The 15,531-nt window shown below is 42.1% G+C and overlaps 1 protein-coding gene and 1 long non-coding RNA gene across 4 annotated transcripts in view; both read right to left on the reverse strand.

Moving 5' to 3' along the window:
• Positions 1-15,531, reverse strand: part of LOC121568021 (cadherin-23-like) — a 188,291-nt gene that overhangs the window by 154,098 nt on the left and 18,662 nt on the right. The window contains exon 3 of the mRNA XM_045221067.1: positions 1,252-1,380. Coding sequence (XP_045077002.1) covers positions 1,252-1,380 — 129 coding nt within the window. The remainder of the gene's footprint in view (positions 1-1,251; positions 1,381-15,531) is intronic.
• LOC121568024 lies at positions 4,865-9,900 on the reverse strand. Of its 3 annotated transcripts, XR_006001186.2 has the most exons (6): positions 9,307-9,900; positions 7,586-7,642; positions 7,360-7,429; positions 7,140-7,182; positions 6,676-6,757; positions 5,741-5,862 (listed from the first exon to the last, which is right to left on the reverse strand). It is a non-coding gene; the product is annotated as an uncharacterized LOC121568024 (long non-coding RNA). The 3 variants fall into 3 exon arrangements; XR_006001185.2 differs by lacking the exons at positions 5,741-5,862; positions 7,140-7,182 and adding an exon at positions 4,865-5,568 and having other exon boundaries at positions 9,307-9,884; XR_006001184.1 differs by lacking the exon at positions 7,140-7,182 and having other exon boundaries at positions 9,307-9,883.

The following is a 15,531-nucleotide window of genomic DNA, read 5'->3' on the forward strand; positions in this document are numbered from 1 at the left end:
TAGCTAGTTAGCTGGCTAGCTAGTTTCAACTGGAGATTCTAGATTCTAGATAAAAGGTAAGTCAATAATAGAATCCGTTCCACATTGAGTGAGGCGGGTTGCAGGAAAGTATATTTTGTAGAAGGATGAAAAGTCTGATAGGGAAACGTACGAAAAATACAAAAAACTGGGTATTTACAGGCTATTTACAGACACACGACAGAAACAGAACTGCACTACTTCGCCATCTTGGAAACATGTGAGCATAGTCACAAATCTATGCATAGTCACTTTAATAACTCTACCTACATGTACATATTACCCCAATTACCTTGACTAACCGGTACCCCTGCACATTCACTTGGTACTGGTACCCCCTGTATATAGCCTCAATATTGTTATTTTTACTTTTGCTCTTTAATTATTTGTTACTTTTATTTAGTATTATTTTATACTGTATTTTTTTTTTTTGGGGGGGGGGGTATTCTTTCTTAAAACTGCATTGTTGGTTAAGGGCTTGTAAGTAAGCATTTCACTGTAAGGTCTACACCTGTTGTATTCGGCGCATGTGTCAAATAACATTTGATTTGATTTGATTATTTCACAGCTCGTTTTTTTAACATAAAGCATCACAGAGTTAAACATCGTCATAGATCATCCCTAGGCCTATATATTTCACCTCCGATTTATTTTAGCGATCCACGCACGAGTGGCTCCATCAACATTACATTTTATTAAATTATACTCAATTGTCCATTCTCTTGTATATATCATGGATATATTTAAACTTACATTCCTTTATGTAATTTAACTTTCACATCAGTGGCGTATCCAGAACATTTTAAATGGGGTTAGGGGGAGCATTACATTTTGAACCTTAATCGATGCAAGGTGAATTTAATAAATATAATTATGATAGTTCCATGCATTAAATGCTTCAGCTTAGGTTTGGTACATTTCCTTGTTCAAATAAATCATAAATTAATTGTGTCACGTGTACACAATGTCTACATGACGTGTACATGTCACGTGACATGTACGTGATGTGAACGTGTCGGCAGTTTGACGCCTAATAAAAAATGTGTCTCCATTGAAAGTCCATCTTATTTCATGACGGTATCTTAGGCGCATCTTACATGTTAGGTAACTTGGTGATCGGTGTCAGTAGCTACCGTGGGCTCATTATCGGCCCAAATCACTCTCCATACGTGCATATGATTGTATATGTGATTGATTGACTGGCTGACTGACTGACGTGTGTGTGCGCCTCACCTCGCTGATGGTGACATTGTAGCCCCCCTGGCTCTCGATGACGGGTGTGTTGTCATTGACGTCCAGGATGTTGATGGTGAGAGGGACATCTCTGTAGCGGGGAGGCACGCCGCTGTCCATGGCACGCACCTGTCATAACACACACACACACATACATGCACACGCGTCCGTCAGTCAGTCAATTACACACACACACACAGACAGACAAACAGATGTACACGTGCGTAAGCAGGTGGGCATACATTATAGACGCAACGATAGTTTTAGATTTATTCCTACCACTACGCTGCTGTTGATTATTGATTCCCATTACCATTGGTATCTAACTATTTATCCTGCTTCTGGTCACTATTACTTTTGTTTAGACGTACAGTGCATTCGGAAAGTATTCAGACCCCATTATTTTTCCACATTTTGTTACATTACAATTGATTAAATTGTTTTTTTCCTTCATCAATCTACAAACAATACCCAATAATGACAAAGCAAAAACAGGTTTCTTGCATTTACATAAGTATTCAAACCCTTTACTCAGTACTTTGTTGAATCAACTTTGGCAGCAATTATAGCCTCAAGTCTTCTTGGGTATGATGCTACAAGCTTGGCACACCTGTATTTGGGGAGTTTCTCCCATTCTTCTCTGCAGAGATTCAAGTTCTGTCAGGTTGGATGGGGAGCGTTACTGCACAGCTATTTTCAGGTCTCTCCAGAGATGTTCGATCGGGTTCAAGTCCAAGCTCTGGCTGGGCCACTCAAGGACATTCAGAGACTTGTCCTGAAGCCACTCCTACGTTGTCTTGGCTGTGTGCTTAGGGCTATTGTTATTTTACTGCTGCTCTTTAATTATTTGTTATTTTTCTATTTTTCTTATTTTTTTATTTATACTTATCTATTTTTTACTCAACAATTATTTTTCTTAAAACTGCATTGTTGGTTAAGGGCTTGTAAGTAATTATTTCACTGTAAGGTCTACACCTGTGTCACGGATTCAGCCGAGGCTGCTGTGCGGGTTGTATTGTTCCTCTCTGTATGAGGTTGCCTTTTGTACTTTGGATTTGCACTGTATCCAGTAAAGTATCTGCCAGTAGCTCGGTGTCCTGCTCTTGACTTCGCCTACCGCATACACGTCGCTTTGTCAACCTGTTGTATTCGGCACGTGACAAATAAAACGTATTTGATTGTCCTGTTGGAAGGTGAACCTTCGCCCCAGTCTGAGTCAAGGATCTCTCTGTACTTTGCTCCGTTCATCTTTCCCTCGATCCTGACTAGTTTCCCAGTCTCTGCCGCTGAAAAACACCACCACAGCATGATGCTGCCACCACCATGCTTCACCGTAAGGATGGTTCCAGGTTTCCTCCAGACGTGACGTTTGGCATTCAGGCCAAAGAGTTCAATCTTGATTTCATCAGACCAGAGAATCTTGTTTCTCATGGTCTGAGAGTCTTTAGGTGCCTTTTGGCAAACTCAAAGCGGGCTGTCATGTGCCTTTTACTGAGGAATGGTTTCCGTCTGGCCACTCTACCATAAAGGCCTGATTGGTGGAGTGCTGCAGAGATGGTTATCCTTCTGGTAGATTCTCCCATCTCCACAGAGGAACTCTAGAGTTCTGTCAGAGTGACCATCGGGTTCTTGGTCACATCCCTGACCAAGACCTTTCTCCCCCGATTGCTCAGTTTGGCTGGGCGGCCAGCTCTAAGAAGAGTCTTGGTGGTTCCAAACTTCTTCCATTTAAGAATGATGGAGGCCACTGTGTTCTTGGGGACCTTCAATGCTGCAGAAATGTTTTGTTACCCTTCCCCAGATCTGTGCCTCGACACAATCCTATCTCGGAGCTCAACGGACAATTCCTTCGACCACATGGCTTGGTTTTTGCTCTGACATGCACTGTCAACTGTGGGACCTTATATAGACAGGTGTGCGCCTTTCCAAATCATGTCCAATCAATTGAATTTACCACAGGTGGACTCCAATCAAGTTGTAGAAACATCTCAAGGATGATCAATGGAAACAGGATGCACCTGAGCTCAATTTTGAGTCTCATAGCAAAGGGTCTAAACATTTCTAAAAACTTGTTTTTGCTTTTTCATTATGGGGTACTGTGTGTAGATTGATGAGGACATGTCTTAATTTAATCCATTTTAGAATAAGGCTGTAACATAACAAAATGTGGAAAATGTCAAGGGGTCCGAATGCACTGTATATATTACCATAAGTATTTATATATTCCTGCTACCAGTCACTTTTCAGCCCTGTTTACATGTATATCCACATGTACATCCACCTATCACACCTACACTGACACTCTTGCACACACTCACACTAACACCCACACACTTAAACTTACAGACTCAACCCACACACAAACCCACACACCACTTATGCTGCTGCCATACTATTTACTATTATTAATCCTGCTACTCCTGCTACTTATCCTGACCCTGTATATACTGTAGCTTCCTATCTTATTTCAGTTTTTTTTTGTGCCTTTTATTAGTTATCTTATTTTGATATTGATTACTGCACTGTTGGGTAGGTCTTGCAAGTTAACCATTTATGTGTACTTGTGCATGTGACAAATAGAACTTGAACTTGAACTATTAGGTCTTGATTGGCCAATGCATGTTACATTTACCGTTTCCTCTCCTCTTTTCTCCGTCAATAGTCCATATTCCTGAACAAAGTTTGGCTCATCAGCTGAGAAGTATATACCCTAAATGGTCACCAGATGGCACTGTGATCCGTTCGCTAGTTTTATTTGCAAAAAGGGGGCTGAAAAATTAGCATTATCCCATAGGCACTTTTTAAAATGACCTTCACAAATTTGTCAACAGTGACAATCGAATCACAGAGAAAGATGACCACTTGCATTTCAATATTCGAGAAAGGTGTTGTTGATGTAATTAAAACCAATCTTTTATCTGCTATCTTTCCCATTCAAAAATGAAGGAAAACTAACTAATTACAAGGGGGGGAAAGGCAATTGCTAATAATTCATTTTTGTTGAAGGAGAAAGATAAACATGATTAGGATTATAGATCTTACAGTCTCAGTCAAAGTGAGAATGCAGCATGTCTTGATTGGATATCTATCTGATCTATGTTCAGGGCTGTGACTTCGTTCTCCTGTCTTGACTACTTGGCACCATTAGCAACAAGTAGCTAGCGGCACAAGTTATTAGCTAGCTACATAGCGTTATATCCTGACAACATTGACAATCAATATATTTAGTTCAATTCTCAGCAATATTCACAATTGAATTCGAGGCCAGAATGCTTTCATTGTATATGTTTCTGTTAGCTTTAGTTGTAGATAGGTCTCTAGCTAGCAGCTAGGCTCCAGGGTTAAACATCCTGTCCCAGCGACCAACAACTAGCTAGTACAACCATAGCTACCTTTCCAAACAGTGATGGCCACAGAGGAATGCCTCTGCTATCAGGAGTGTGCACAGAGGTAGGGACTGCTAGCGAAGATTGTGGGGCCCACCACATTTTGGCCCCCACAAGGACAGAGGGATACTTACCACCTTCTTCCACATGCCGAAGAAGAACTGTAGTAGGTAGCCCAGACCAGAGAGAGTGGGAGGACAGATGTCCATCAGGTTAGTTATTTAATTGAATTCATTACTTTTTTTCACAAGCTCCTTTGCTGCATCTAAGTTAGCTAACATTAGCTATAATCAGTCTAGCTAACTAGAACCAGTCTAGCTAACTAGTGTTGGCAACTAGCAGGCAGTAGCCAGCTAACTAGCCACAGTAGCTAGCTAAACTTGTTCTAACTAGGTAGCCGACTTACATCACCAGCTTACGTTAACATTACATTAATTAATTTCCATACGAATAGCTAGCTACATTGTGAAAAAGGTAATGAAACAATATAGCCAGCTACCAAACAAACATTCCCATACTGATATAACGTTACTCAAATACCAGTCTGAAAAGCACATGGCTTTGTATAGAGGCATGTTCATTCAACGTTTTGTGTGGAGGATGTAGCCTAACTTGAAGGAATGTCACTTTTTATTTTTCCATTACAATCCTACCCATTCATTTTAGCAATCCCCCAGCCCGACATATTACAACTGTCAATGGCAATGATGGTATCAGGTGGGTAACATGAATGTCTTGCTATTTATGGTGCTTGACAGATATTTGTTTTGTTCTTTGTGGACAATTACGCCTTGCTGCCTACAGGCTGTGCCTGGAGTGGGCCCTGGGAAGAGAGCGGCTGGGGCCAGAAAACCAAGTAGTGCTGCCGGCGTGTGTTGTCAGCTCCACCTGGAGCAAATTCCTCTCTCCTGATTGGCACTACGAGGGGTTCCTGGAGGTTGAGGAGTCGCAAGGTATAATATATTAAATGTTTAATTAAAACATTAAAAACAGGCTTACTGCACATCCTTGTCATTATTCTATGCATAACTTCAGTCAAGGGTTTTCTACATCACTTGCAGTTGAACAGGTTTAGAGTAGGGTTAATATATATCAGAGGCCACAAAAGTTAAATGCATGCTTTATTCAGATACATGGTTGTCTCCAACTACAGAGTTGTGCACTATTCATGGAGGGCAGGATAACCGCAAGGTAACCCTAACCCTACTGTGAAGACCGGGGGTACCTACGGGGAAGAAAATACAAACAGAGAGAAAATTCAGGTGGTAATAAATTCACAAGTCTTACCAGGTCCCATTGGTCTCTCAATCCACTTTGTTTACACTACTTCCATGATTTGCATGAGTAAAAAAGGTCAACTGATCTCACCTTCCATATTTACATTTACATTTAAGTCATTTAGCAGACGCTCTTATCCAGAGCGACTTACAAATTGGTGCATTCACCCTATAGCCAGTGGGTTAACCACTTTCCCCCCCCCCATTATTATTATTATTATTTATTTTTTGCAAAGCGTTGGTCCTTGTGATGGTTCCAAAACGTGTCGCAGAGCCGCAGCGACCCACTGACGTCAACCACCACATCCCTAGGTCACTTCAAAACTATGGGACTCCCAATCACGGCCGGTTGTGATACAGCCTGGAATCGAACCAGGGGGTCTGTAGTGACGCCTCAAGCACTGAGATGCAGTGCCTTAGACCGCTGCGCCACTCGGGAGCCAACCAGGCCCTGAGGACTAGGTAGGTCAAAGCAATGTATAGCCAAACATTAGTATTTCTGGTATTGTCATAAATAGCTAGCTAGCTAAATAATTGGCTAGGTAGCTAATGTTATAACTTTCAGGACCTAGGGACCCACGCTGACAGGTAAAACTATTGGTAACATCAGTTGCAGGAGGACTGTAATGCTAACTAGCAAGCCTGTAGTTGTTAATGGTACACAGACGACATCAGAAAGACAGAGCTTTTAATAAACCTCGATAGACAGGCATAGTTGAAATATACACCTTTTGATTGTTATAATTGTAATTCTGGCCTACCATGCCTAGCCTGCCACATCCAGCGCAAATCCATGGCCTCCTGCAGCCCCCGGCTCTTCTCTGAAAGTACTGCCACCATCTCCTGAAGTACCAAACAAGACAGGGAATCAGACATGTTAGGTTACACATAAACACTTTTTCTTTCCAAGCCCCATTTTGAGGAGTATTGAATCTACTTACATCTAATCCCCTTTATTCTTTATCTTAGAATATTCATACATCAAAAGAAAGTCTATTCAACAATCTGAGCCTGGTCCTGTCCAAATTATTGAGGTCTACTATCTGAGCAATTTACAATCCTGTCTCAATACAAAAGTGCTCAGACTGTTGACAGCAAGTGCAGAGATTGGGAAAACACCTCTATTTGCACATTTGGTCTAATTTCGAAGGGAATTTGGGCATCATCCAACATTTACATTCCACTTTTATCCATCTCCATTCAACATTAACAATACAATACAAACCTGTGTCTTCACCATCCTCTGGTGGCTCAGCCTCCAGCCTCCACTGGAGATATAAAACACATTAGGACCACAGATTGGCAACAGAGGTTGAAGGCAGGGTTGCATGATCAGGTTGCGAAGAGCAATAACAAGACCAAAGTGACCGTCTGACCGCAACAGTGTTTCTAGGAGGGGTCTATTACATGTCTGTATGGTCTGACACAAAGTATTATCAAATTACCCTTGTGCTGACTGTCTTGAAGATGCCTTTGTTCACATTGTCACTCTTCACTGACGTCACAGGTGGAGCACTTGAAGGATAATGATATAATAATAATGTCGTTGGTCATTTCATAAAGATATAGCTACATAGATAAACAACAACCGATGCCAACCTAAATAGGGCATTGTACGTGTATTTCATCAAAGTATGGGCCCATGGTGGACCAGGGCATAGATGAACACACCACTACAGCTGGGAAGAAATGAAGCATCCGGGTGTTGTTGTAGAAACCTTCAAACACCTGCGAGTCACAAACAGAAAGAGCATGTCCAACTTAAGTATGGCATTGATGTCTAATTCAAAGCTCCCTAAAACCTAGCCGCTACGCTTTCGAGTGTGGACATCTCAGAGTTCACACTCATCGCTAACATATACAGTGCCTTCAGAAAGTATTCATATCCCTTGACTTATTCAAGATATACGTTCCAACAGGACAATGACCCCAAGCATACCAATGCAATGCTGAAATGGCTTCAGAACATGAATGTGAAAGTCCTTAGGTGGCCCAGCCAAAGCCCAGACTTGAAGATTGCTGTTCACCGCCGCTCCCCATCTAATTTAACAGAGCTTGAGAAAATCTGCAAGGAAGAAAGGGAGAATCCAGATGTGCAAAGCTGATATAGACATATCCAAGACCACTCAAAGCTGTAATCGTAGCCAAAGGTGCTTCTACAAAGTATTGACTCAGGCGTGTGAATACTTATGTAAATGAGATATTTCTAAGAACATGTTTTCACTTTGTCATTATGGAGTATTGTGTGTAGATGGGTAAGATTTATTTTTATGTCATCCATTTTGAATTCAGGCTGTAACACAACAAAATGTGGAATAAGTCTAGGGGTATGAATACTTTCTGAATGTACTGTATATCCCGGATGACTAAACAGTCCCTTTAGGCTACAAGTCAGAATGTTGAATACATTCATGAGAACATACTCTACATCCTTATGCCGTTATAAATTTGATACAAAATATCCATAGGAAAGTATTATTAAACCAACTTAAACATGTTTCTCTCTGTAGTAAACAGCAGGACAGGGAAGCGAACCCATGTCGCTGGCGTGACACCATATGCATCGCGCCAATAGGGTTAACCCACTTGGTGGGAATTGTAACATGGCTCATACAGCAATGATCGCTACACTGCCCCCTCTGAACGGGAAGGCGTCCCCATGCATCGACTATTCAGCCCCTCAGACTTCTGACACCAATGTAGCAAACGGCGGGGTAGAGAAGTAAACCCGGGGTCGCTGGCGTGAATTGCAAACATCCTACGCATTGCGCCAAAAGGGCTAACCCACTTGGTGGGAATTGTAATATGGCTCATATAGCGAGGATAGCTACAATGCTTTCCTTTGGATATTTTGTCTCAAATTTCCAACAGCATAATGCCAAAGTGGACAACTGCGTAAATTCAAATGACAATTTATCAGCATTCTGGCTAATCAAGGCACATTTTCAGAAAATTGCCATGGATATAAAGCCAACCTAATCTCACCAAGCTAGCTTGCTATTATTAGGTCAGAATGCCCTAACATTACTTACTGCTGCTGCAATTTTTTGTTGTTTACACCTGTATCATATAGGTAGTGCACTATGGAAAAAAATAGCCAATTTTTGCTTACAAAAATGAACAGCTAGTTACTATTTTATTCCAGGTCTGGCTTGGGCACGACCTCTCTGGCCCTTTGATGTATAATACAGTAATGTATACAAGTCAATGTAATCAAAAAGGTCTGACTGGCTAGCTAGCTAGCTAACGTTAGCTACTCTTGACTCAAATCCATTGCCACTGTTGCGCAAAACATCTCTCCCATTTAGCTAGCTAACTCGGTAGCTAAAACTTTGTAGCTAGCTAGGACATTAGCTGTAGCTAGTTAAGTTAGACAACAACATTAAAGTTACCTTTTTTTATGTCCTGACAAATGTTTGTCTTATCTTCGGGGCATTGTAGCCAAGCCAATTTTGGGGGATTGAGGTGCTCCTCTGTATGTAGGTTTCTTGTCGTGGGGGTTTAAGTTTGAGCCACAGGACGAACCATCTAGCTAGCTAGTTTAGGTGGTAACATTAGTGTGCAGATCGTTTGGTTCTTCAGGCACAACTATATGGAATTTTTTATTCCAAATTAAACTATAGAATGAGCGTCCAAAACCGTCGTTTCCTGTTCAAAATATATATATATTTTTATAATGTAGACATTAATGCCGTAGTAGTTGTACATTGTCGGTAAAAATTACTGCAATAACTGTTCATTAGCTGACACCCTGATATTAGCTACACTAGCTAGCAGTACTGCGGGACACACACTGTGAACCGGCTTGCAGCGCATAGCCTACTCCCCCCATTGAGCAGTAGACTATCACGGTGACATACAGATTGTTACTACCAATATTACAAGTTATTTTTCGTTTCCAATTAAAATAGAGTTGGGTGGAAACAATAGGCCACGTCAGATACTGCTGGCGGCATGTGATAGGCTACAGCTGCGGGAACCAACTATAGACATTGGGCGAGTTTGTTTTGCTTGGCCCGGTGCCCCGGTTGTATGGAAATGTCATTTGAGGACCAATGGAATTGTCTAAAATGTACAAACTCCGCCTAACCGGGGCGACGGGCCTAGCAAAATGAACTAGCCCATTAAAACCAGGGAAGCAACTGACTTCGGCATTCACACCTATGTGAAGCGAGCCACAATAAGGATTAGCCACAATAGTGGAATGTGCAGTTCACCTTCAAAATAAAAGTCCCCAATTGAAAGTGATGCAAACGGATAAAAACATTGGAATCATGCCATATTTGGACTAGATAATGCTAAACAAGGTCGGACTGTTGTTATATAAATTAAACAAAATACAATACATAGTTAATTTGGCACAAAAAAATAAGAAATCAGTTGAAATCACTCTGTGGATACACTGAACAAAAAAATAAACGCAACATATAAAGTGTTTGTCCCATGTTTATGGAGCTGAAATAAAATAGCCCAGAAATGTTCCATACTCACAAAAAGCTTATTTCTCTCAAATAGTGTGCACAAGTTTGTTTACATTCCTGTTAGTGAGCATTTCTCATTTGCCAAGATAATCCATCCACTTGACAGGTGTGGCATATCAAGAAGCTGATTAAACAGCATGATCATTACACAGGTGCAACTTGTGCTGGGGACAATACAAGGCCACTCTAAAATGTGCAATTTTGTCACACAACACAATGCCACAGATGTCTCAAGTTTTGAGGGAGCGTGCAATTGGCATGCTGACTGCAGGAATGTCCACCAGAGCTGCTGCCAGATAATTTAATGTTAATTTCTCTACCATAAACCACCTCCAACGTCATTTTAGAAATTTTTGCAGTACGTTCAGCCGCCCTCACAACTGCAGACCGTGTGTAACCACGCCAGCCCAGGACCTCCACATCCGGCTTCTTCATCCGGCTTCTTTACCTGCGGGATCATCTGAGACCAGCCACCCGGACAGCTGATGAAACTGGGTTTGCACAACCGAAGAATTTCGGCACAAACTGTCAGAAACCATCTCAGGAAAGCTCATCTGCGTGCTCGTCTACCTCATCAGGGTCTTGCCTGACTGCATTTCGGCGTCGTAACCTACTTCAGTGGGCTAATTCTCACCTAAGATGGGCACTGGCACGCTGGAGAAGTGAGCTCTTCACGGCTGAATCCTGGTTTCAACTGTACCAGGCAGATGATAGACAGCGTGTATGGCATCATGTGGGCGAGCTGTTTGCTGATGCAAACGTTGTGAACAGAGTGCCCCATGGTGGTGGTGGGGTTATGGTATGGGCAGGGATAAGCTACGGACAACTAACACAACTGCATTTTATCGATGGCAATTTGAATGCACAGATATACTGTGACGAGATCCTGAGGCCCATTGTCGTGCCATTCATCCACCGCCATCACCTCATGTTTCAGCATCAGTGGAGGCTCCTCAGAGGAGAAAGGGGAGGACCATCCTCCTCAGAGAATTTCATGAAAATTAAAATGATAAAGCATTTAAAAAAGTTATCCTGTTTAGATAAAACTACACTAAATATAATCACGTCACTAAATAATTGATTACAACACACTATTTTGCAAAGAAAGTCTACAGTAGCCTCAACAGCACTCTGTAGGGTAGCACCATGGTGTAGCCGGAGGACAGTTAGCTTCCGTCCTCCTCTGGGTACATTGACTTCAATACAAAACTTAGGAGGCTGATGGTTCTCACCCCCTTCCATAGACTCACACAGTAATTATGACAATGGCGGATTTACAATGGCACCGGAGGAGATGGCTGCCGTTTTACGGGCTCCTAACCAGTTGTGCTATTGTGTGTGTTTTTTGGCGTTATTTGTAACATATTTTGTACATAATGTTTCTGCCACCGTCTCTTATGACCGAAAAGAGCTTCTGGATATCAGGACAGCGATTACTCACCTCGCACTGGACAAAGATTTTTTTTTTACGAGTCTGACGCGAAGGATTTTCTTCAGACACCCGACAAGGCCCAAATCAATGTAACATTGATCTATTTTGTTATCACTGGATAACAAAATAGACTAACTACGATCAAGGATATCCTAACAACTGTAATATCTTATGTTTCACCGAGTCGTGGCTGAATGACGACATGGATAACATACAGCTGGCGGGATATACGCTGCATCGGCAAGATAGAACAGATGCCTTCGGTAAGACAAGGGGTGGCAGTCTGTGTATATTTGTAAACAACCGCTGGAGCACAAAATCTAAAATTAAAGAAGTCTCAAGGTTTTGCTCGCCTGAGGTAGAGTATCTCATGATAAGCTATAGACCACACTATTTACCAAATGTTATCAAATGTTTTCGTAGCAGTCTATATACCACCACAAACCGATGCTGGCACTATGACCGCACTCAATGAGCTGTATAAGGCCATAAGCAAACAGGAAAACGCTCATCCAGAGGCGGCGCTCCTAGTGGCCGGGGACTTTAATGCAGGGAAACTTAAATCAGTTTGACCTAATTTCTACCAACATGATAACTGTGCAACCAGAGGGAGAAAAAAAACTCTACACCACCTTTACTCCACACACAGAGACGCGTACAAAGCTCTCCCTCGCCCTCCATTTGGCAAATCTGACCATAACTCTATCCTCCTGATTCCTGCTTACAAGCAAAAACTAAAGCAGGAAGCACCAGTGACTCTGTCAATAAAAAAGTGGTCAGATGACGCAGATGCTAAGGGTAGAGCTTCCACTTTCAAGGAGCGGGACTCAAGGAGCTAAAGGGTAGAGCTTCCACTTTCAAGGAGCGGGACTCTAACCCGGACGCTTATAAGAAATCCCGCTAAGCCCTCCGACGAACGATCAAACAGGCAAAGCGTCAATACAGGACTAAGATTGAATCGTACTACACCAGCTCCTATGCTCGGCCTTGCAAACTATTACAGACTACAATGGGAAGCACAGCCGCAAGCTGCCCAGGGACACGAGCCTACCAGACGAGCTAAATTACTTCTATGCTCGCTTCGAGGCAAGCAATACTGAAGCATGCATGAGAGCATCAGCTGTTCCGGATGACTGTGTGATCAAGCTCTCCATACCCGATGAGAGTAAGACCTTTAAACAGGTCAACATTCAAAAAGCTGCAGAGCCAGACGGATCACCAGGACGTGTACTCCGAGGATGCACTGACCAACTTGCAAGTGTCTTCACTGATATTTTTAACATGTCCCTGACTGAGTCTGTAATACCAACATGTTTCAAGCAGACCACCATAGTCCCTGTGCCCAAGCTTTGAAAGGCTGGTCATGGCTCACAACACCATCATCCCAGAAATCCTAGACCCACTCAAATTTGCATACCGCCCCAACAGATCCACAGACGATGCAAGCTTTATTGCACTCCACACTGCCCTTTCCCACCTGGACAAAAGGAACACCTATGTGAGAATGCTATTCATTGACTACAGCTCAGCGTTCAACACCACAGTGCCCTCAAAGCTCATCACTAAGCTAAGGACCCTGGGACTAAACATCGCCACTGTTCAGCATGATAATGCATGGCCCCATGTCGCAAGGATCTGTACACAATTCCTGGAAGCTGAAAATGTCCCAGTTCTTCCATGGCCTACATACTCACCAGACATGTCACCCATTGAGCATGTCTGGAATGCTCTGGATCGACGTCTACGACAGTGTGTTCCAATTCCCGCAAATATCCAGAAACTTCGTACAGCCATTGAAGAAGAGTGGGACAACATTCCACAGGCCACAATCAACAGCCTGATCAACTCTATACAAAGGAGATGTATCACACTGCATGAGGCAAATGGTGGTCACACCAGATACTGACTGCTTTTCTGATCCACGCCCCAATTATTTATTTTTTTTGGAAAGGAGGGGGGACCAAAAGATGCATATCTGTATTCTCAGTCATGTGAAATCCACAGATTTGGGCCTAATTAATGTATTTCAATTGACTGATTTCCTTATATGAACTGTAACTCATTAAAATCTTTGATGTTGTTGTATGTTGCGTAAAAATCTTTGTTCAGTGTATATGCACTGTACAGCCTTACCTATTTGTATTTGTATTTGTATATACTATGGATCACTATTAGCTGCTGCCAAGGCAGCAGCTACTCTTCCTAGGGTCCAGCAAAATAAAGGCAGTTATACATTTAAAAAAACATTCATAACAGATTTCACAACATATTACGTGTGTGCCCTCAGGCCACTACTCTACTACCACATATCTATAACAAAAAATCCATGTGTACGTGTGTATAGTGCGTATGTTATCGTGTGTTTGTATGCATGTGTCTGTGCCTATGTTTGTGTTGCTTCACAGTCCCTGCTGTTCCATAAGGTGTATTTGTATCTGTTTTTTAAATCTAATTTTACTGCTGGCATGAGTTACTTGATGTGGAATAGAGTTCCATGTAGTCATGGCTCTATGTAGTACTCCCATAGTCTGTTCTTGACTTTGGGACTGTGAAGAGACCTCTGGTGGCATGTCTTGTGGGGTATGCATGGGTGTCCGGTGCATTCAACATGTCAATACCTCTCACAAATACAAGTAGTGATGAAGTCAATCTCTCCTCCACTTTGAGCCAGGAGAGATTGACATGCATATTATTCATGTTAGCTCTCTGTGTACATCCAAGGGCCAGCTGTGCTGCCCTGTTCTGAGCCAATTGCAATTTTGTGGCACCTGACCACACGACTGAACAGTAGTCATGGTGCGACAAAACTAGGGCCTGTAGGACCTGCCTTGTTGAAAGTACTGTTAAGAAGGCAGAGCAGCGCTTTATTGCAGACATACTTCTCCCCATCCTAGCTACTGTTGTATCAATATGTTTTGACCATGACAGTTTACAATCCAGGGTTACTCCAAGCAATTTAGTCTCATCAACTTGCTCAAATTCCATATTATTCATTACAAGATTTAGTTGAGGTTTAGGGTTTAGTAAATTATTTGTCCCAAATACAACTTCTCTCAGCCAATCATCAGTCATTTGTGTAAGTGCTGTGCTTGTTGAATGTCCTTCCCTATAAGCGTGCTGAAAGTCTGTTGTCAATTTTTTCACTGTAAAATAGTATTTTACCTGGTCAAACACCATTTTTTTCCAAAAGTTTACTAAGGGTTGGTAACAGGCTGATTGGTCAGCTATTTGAGCCAGTTAAGGGGGCTTTACTACTTTTTGGTAGGGGAATAACTGTTGCTTCCCTCCAGGCCTGAGGGCACACACTTTCTTGTAGGCTTAAATTGAAGATATGGCAAATTGGAGTTGCAATATCATCCACTATTATCCTCAATAATTTTCCATCCAAGTTGTCAGACCCCGGTGGCTTGTCATTGTTGATCGACAATAATACTTTTTTCACCTCTTCCACACTTACTTTAAGGAATTCAAAATTACAATGCTTGTCTTTCATAATTTGGTCAGATATACTTGGATGTGTAGTGTCAGCTTTTGTTGCTGGCAAGTTTGCTAATCTTGCCAATGAATAAATCATTAAAGTAGTTGGCAATATCAGTGGGTTTTGTGATGAATGAGACATCTGATTCAGTGGACTTCCTACTAGGGCACACCACCTCAGTGCTAACAGTATTACTCTAGTTCATAGGCATATGATTACTGCACAC

This window comes from Coregonus clupeaformis, chromosome 1 (genome assembly GCF_020615455.1).
Source record: "Coregonus clupeaformis isolate EN_2021a chromosome 1, ASM2061545v1, whole genome shotgun sequence".
NCBI lineage: Eukaryota > Metazoa > Chordata > Actinopteri > Salmoniformes > Salmonidae > Coregonus > Coregonus clupeaformis.